This window comes from Frankliniella occidentalis, unplaced genomic scaffold, assembly GCF_000697945.3.
Source record: "Frankliniella occidentalis isolate FOCC.00 unplaced genomic scaffold, Focc_3.1 Scaffold91, whole genome shotgun sequence".
NCBI lineage: Eukaryota > Metazoa > Arthropoda > Insecta > Thysanoptera > Thripidae > Frankliniella > Frankliniella occidentalis.
The window spans coordinates 45,762-51,513 of record NW_026267220.1 but is presented as its reverse complement, the minus strand read 5'-3'; the positions used below and the strand labels follow the sequence as shown (position 1 = coordinate 51,513).

General features: G+C 55.7%; 1 protein-coding gene across 1 annotated transcript in view; it reads right to left on the bottom strand.

Moving 5' to 3' along the window:
- Positions 1-710: 710 nt before the first annotated feature.
- LOC113212981 (spermatogenesis-associated protein 20) overlaps positions 711-5,752 on the bottom strand; it is a 12,194-nt gene continuing 7,152 nt past the window's right edge. The window contains exons 9-10 of the mRNA XM_026431868.2: positions 2,081-2,280; positions 711-1,550 (exon numbers count right to left, since the gene is read on the bottom strand). Of these exons, the coding sequence (XP_026287653.1) occupies positions 1,290-1,550; positions 2,081-2,280 (461 nt within the window). The 3' untranslated portion in view covers positions 711-1,289. The remainder of the gene's footprint in view (positions 1,551-2,080; positions 2,281-5,752) is intronic.

Below are 5,752 nucleotides of genomic sequence, written 5' to 3'. Positions count from 1 at the left end.
CCACCCAAAAAAGGATCATTTAAAAAAATCAGAAAAACGTAAAATAAAAAACCAACTGAGACAATGGCAAACTTAAACCCACTTCGCTCAGCTACCCCGTGCACATTGACTACGCACGGGCCCCTAGTTTATAGACCGACAGTTCCGCTTGCCTTCCAAATGTTTCCCAGGTCCAGGGGAGCGCCGCGCGCGATGTGGCGGGTAATATGCGTTTGTAGTGCGGAAGAAGCTTTCTTATCTTCTTCTACTGGCGAGTTCCGCGGGGCGACGAAAAAACAACCCAAGAGGTTTCCGGTTCAGTTCACTCACTACATCACCACAAGTTGTAAACCGTGTAACCCGCTTACCCCCTCCCCCGCCCTTTCGCACACTGTCATGACGCATCAGGCGTACAACAGCTGCTGCCTTTGGAACGTCTTGTAATTAGCTGCTACATGTACAGGGGTGTGACAGCGGCTGGGGGATCTACCCCCTAACACATGTGCAAGAGGTCCTAGTCAAAACAGGGTGTGGGGAGGATGGGGTCGACGAAGGGGAAACAGGAGCAGTAGGAAAACAAATAATGGATTTCGTGCTTAATTTGTTTCTGAGCAAATGTTAGAGACTGATACGCCGCATTTAAAATATGACAAATATCTTCGGTAAAATCTAAAATTTCCAATTGTTGGTGGAAAGGGCAACTTGGGGGAAGACACGGGATGCACGGGAGGTATTGTTTGGCATTTCGACTTGGCAGGCCTTTACTTTATTTGGCTTCTCACATTTATGACATGAAGTAAATTTCAATGAACAAAAGAGGTTTATAATATGATTATGCTACCTTACTATCACAAAACCATCGTAACAACAGCAGGCTCTTCATACTGTGCATTCCATTTAGAGAGCTTTTTGTTGGTCGCATGAGTGGATATAAACTAAATAACAAGCACACTGCAATATGATGGACAATTTAATCGCAATGCATAAAAAATGAAACACGATACACGATAAATATCAACAGTCATTTCACAAAGACAAAACGTTACACATGAGCACAGCCATTTTCCTAAACATCCAATAATGAGTATCCTTGCAGTCATCGTATACGAACAAAAATACATCGCTCGGCGTTCTAAAGCAATCGAAATCGCACCGGGGAGAAAATGAGATACTTACACCAGTTAAAATGCAAGCGCACAACAACTAAACAAAACACAAAAAACGACCTATTCGTCAACTAACAATGTTTGTCTTTATATAAAAACACAAAAATACGAACATGTATTTGTTATTGGACAGGTCATATGTGTCTAGCGGGGCCCTGGGGCCAGCAGCTTGTCGAGGTCCTCGGCGCTGGTCACGGGCAGCGAGCACGCGTGATGGCGACACACGTAGGCCGCGGCGCGCCCGCCCTGGGGCCGCAGACGCTGGAACACCTCCGACTTGCGGTACAGGATGGACTCCCGGTTGCCGTCGGCGAGGGCCATGACGCGTCCGGGCAGAAGCCGCCTGCGGGCCTCGGCCACTAGCGCCGCCGTGTCCGGGTCCGACAGCTTGCCCGTCACGAACACCTGCACAAGTATTCACCACCAAACCATCATTCCATTGGTGCTCTCTTAAAATTTTATTAGTTTTACGAAGTAAAAGAAAAAGTTTTACAAATTATTTATTTTTACTTTTTACTTACTACTGTAGTCATAAAGATGAAGAAAGTGAAAATGAAGGCAAGTCATCTTCTCAGTAGTTTAATTAATACGTAATAATGACTGAGAAAATCTCGATCGTTAACCATGGGCTCAAGGAATCGAGAACAAAACGCTACGACGCCTAAATTGGCATTTCACTTTAAGAAGCAACCATAGCTTTTAAGAAAAGTTAGGGATGAAACTCCGTTTTTAGTTCGAGAGATCTCTTATTGTTCAATAGCATAGCCTCAAGGGGGCAGAAACCAAACATAGATTGAAGCAGATCCAGGCGGACGAGCCCACGCCGAAGAAATGCGTAGAGCTACGATTCGAACTTGAGTCAAACGTGAAGCGGATCGTACAATGTTTGCCCTCCAGCTGCATCTTGCAGTTGTGTTGGTCGGTCGACTACTCACCTGCGTGTGCGAGTCGTGGTGCATCATGAGGGCGGCGGTGAGTCCCGGGAGCGCGTGCGGCAGGCTGGTGAGCCTCGAGGTGAAGATGGCGAGCAGGCGCTCGGCGCGCTCATGCAGCGCGGGCTGCTCCAGCAGCGCGGCCAGGCGCAGCAGGTTCCACGCGGACACCGTGTTGCCGCTCGGCTCCGCGCCGTCCTGGTCTGCAACGAAGCGAAGGGGGAGGAGAGCGGGTCAGAACCACCACACACACCTGTCCGCCCGTCTGTCTCTCACGACCGCGTAGTTTCCCGCCACGGACCAGACAGTATTCCCCGGAGGTCTGTCTTTTTGTCAGACCGCCACCCCTCCCTCTTCCCCACCCGCCCCCCTCGCCTTCATCTCCTCCCACCGGTGACCCCCCTGGGAGACCCTGCTGCTGCTGCTGCTGCTGCTGCTGCTGCTGCTGCTGCTACTGCTACTGCTTCCTCCACTTCGCCCCCTCTATCGACGTGGCCTCTAAGCACTCGACTCGGCAATAGAGTAGCGCGGAGCTCTCGAAGCGCGATCCGTGCGATTCAAACGCGCGCGTGCACTTGCACTCAGCTCCATGTCATTGCGTGGTGGGGGTTTTGGTCCGAGTGACCTCGCAGCGGCCACGCCCCGCCCCACCCAGCCCCGCCACGTACAACTCCAGGCTACGGCAGCCCAGCGGGGCGAAACACGCGCAGTCCGTATTCCCCCAGACAACAAGTGGCTGTTGAACTGTGCGCAGCCAGCCACGAGCAGCCCCCGCAGGCAGCCCGACCCGCACGGGTCCTGCCTGCCTGCAGGTCAATCGGAGGGAAGTAACACAGGGTATCGCGGCTGCGCGCAGGAGCGGCTCCACCCCCACAGTGGCTCCAAAGCGGCTCCAAAGCGGCTCCAGGGAGCGGCTCTCTCTCGGCTGGGCTCCCGAGTCCCGCGGCCAGCATCCCGAACGTGCAATCAGCCAGCAGCTCGGCCCTCTCGCACCCGAGCTCTAGTTCCAATCCGCGAGGCAGGCGGGGCAGGCAGGGCGGGATCCACTGTCATAGTCACAATACGACTGCCGCTGTACTGCATTGCAGGGGAGGGGAAAGGACAGGGGGAGTGGGCGCATTGAGGTGACGCCCTGACCTTGGCAGCAGCAGCAGCAGCAGCAGCAGGGATCTCTCCCCCATTCAGGCGAGGATTTCCCGTCCGGATCTCCTCGCAGCGCAGCCAAGACTCTAGATCGGAAGGGCTCTCTTCTTTTCGCGTCCTGCCTGCCTGCCTGCCTGCCTGCCTGCCTGCCTGCCTGCCTGCCTGCCTGCCTGCCTGTCTGCCTGTCTGCCTGTCGGTCTGTCCGTCTGTCGGTCGGTCGATCCGTCGGTCCGTCGGTCTGTCGGTCTGTCGGTCTGTCGGTCGGTCTGTCGGTCCGTCGGCCTGCTGTCGGACTTTCGCTCTGTCGGTCGGTCGGTCGGTCGGTCTGTCTGTCTGACTGTCGGTGGTGTCTGTTCGCCCGCCCGGAATGCCTCCCAAAAGACCATCATCCCCGCGCGAGACGGAGGCATGATGGTGGATTCAGCTGGCGTCTGGATCTGAATGAGTAGCGCGGCGATGCGCGTTACAAAACTCCCACCCAGTGCAGCGGCACGCCCCGCGCCCCGCCCCGCCCCGCCCCGCCCTGACACTTCTCACACCCTCCCCGAGCGAATGCGCCGCGCGCGGTTTTGGGTCAAGAGCTATTATTATGGGGGCGCGCTAAGGGGGTGAAGGAGACGAGTGTGGTGGGGCGGTGGTGAGGAAAAGTGAGATGGGGGGAGTGGGGGATGGGGAGTGGAACGAGGGGTAAGAAGCGAGAGAGAGAGATGGGACAAGAGGAGCAGCAGGGGGCGAGGGTATAAGCCCCCCTGGAGACCCTCCGGCGTGACCTCAGACAGCCTGCAGGCAGGCCTCTCGAGGGTGACAATCGCGGGGAGGAGGAGGAGGAAGGGCTCCCCCGGTTACTTCACCCCTCGCTAATTCTAATGGCCCCGACCACCCCCGTGTCACGTGGGTGTCGCGCCAGTCGCGGCCTGACGGCGACACTGACTGACGACGCCATGAAAAATGCACACGACGCGCGCGGCCCCCGGGCCACCGCCGCCGCCGGCCCGCGCGCGTCGCTAAACGTCATCTCCAGCAGGGGGTCGCGCGCAGCGTTAGCGGGCGAGCTTAGGAAAGGGTCTAGTGCGGCGCCGCGGCACACAAACTGCACCCCCAAAAAGGGCGTTCTTATTTAACAACGTTCCTTGGGGCGTGATCACATAGTGGCCTGCTGTGGTGCTCTGCTGGTTTTTCCAACCCCGAAGATGCAAAGCAGCAAGAGCAAGGGACGAGCTCGGGGACGAGTAAGAACATTCTTGTCTCGATGCAAATTGCATTGGTGCAAATGAAAGTTGCACAGCCCTCATGCAACTTTTCTTAGGTGACTCACTTCTTAAATAGGGTTCGTTTCCTTGTTGGCAATAGTTGGCCTTTTTAATAATTATTTTTTCACGGCACCTGCCCTCCCCTCTTCTCACTAAAAATTTTAGAGGCGACGACGATCAACTTCAACCCTGTAATCATAGCATGGCAAGGCCTCCCCTGTTTGTGTACGACGACTCCTTGTGCGGCCGGCTGGCTGGCATATACCCCCGTGGCGGACATGGCTAGACCGGCGGAGGACACGGTTAAGAAAAGTTCCTTAACTTCAAGACCCGGTCCCGGTCTTGGATGTTGTGGAGAACGCCTATCCAAGACCGTGGTCTTGAAATTCAAGGAACTTTCTTTTTACCGTGGAATTGCGGCACTGTTACGGCTTACGGCGCGTTACGACGGAAGTGAGCACAGGGGGCCGAGTGCTGCATGCAGCTGCATGGGGACACGGCCGGCGGAACAGGGTGTAATGCGACACAAGTCGTCGTTAAATTTCGCAACGGATGTCACAAAGCGAGGGGAAAGCGCGGGCACACAACCCTTTCATAACTTCGCGAGGAATATGTAACCCCCCCCCCCCTCCTCCCTTTCCAAGAAGATCTCGCGCAATCGTGCAAAACTCCTCGTGCAACTCCGCGTAAACATCTAAACTGCAAAATTTACCTCCCTCACTTTTTCCACTGCGGCTTTTTATTTCCCCGCTGGCATATGTGGCCCCTGCTGTAAAAAGTGTGTGCGAGTGCAACCGCCGCAGCTGCGTGCATGCATCGCCGTACAACGCTCGGCAGTTATCAGCTATATGGCGGAGAGTGCTGCCGGGGTATGGAGAGTCGCGCAGAAACCCTTCCCCCCCGTCCAAGTTGCCTCTCTCTCACTTCCACTCCCGCGCCGCCCCCGGCGCCGCCCCCCAGGCACAGCCTCGCCAGGCACAGCCTCGCCAGGCGCAGCCCGCGCAGCCCTGCACCGGCAATCAGGCCCTATTGTGTCAGCGTAAATAACGAGTACGCCTCCCGCTCGGCTCCGCGCTGCTTCAGACGGGGGAGTGCGACGCGAGGAGGCCGAGGATGGAAAGAGGTACACGGGGAAAAGAACGGAGGGACAAAAATACAGCGACCGCAGTGTGACCACATGCATCTAGTCGACGTATTTGTGCGTAACGCAACAGTTGTGAAGTTTAACCACAGAGAGCACTGCAGAAATATTCTCGTAAATTTACGAATATGTTTTGTAAAT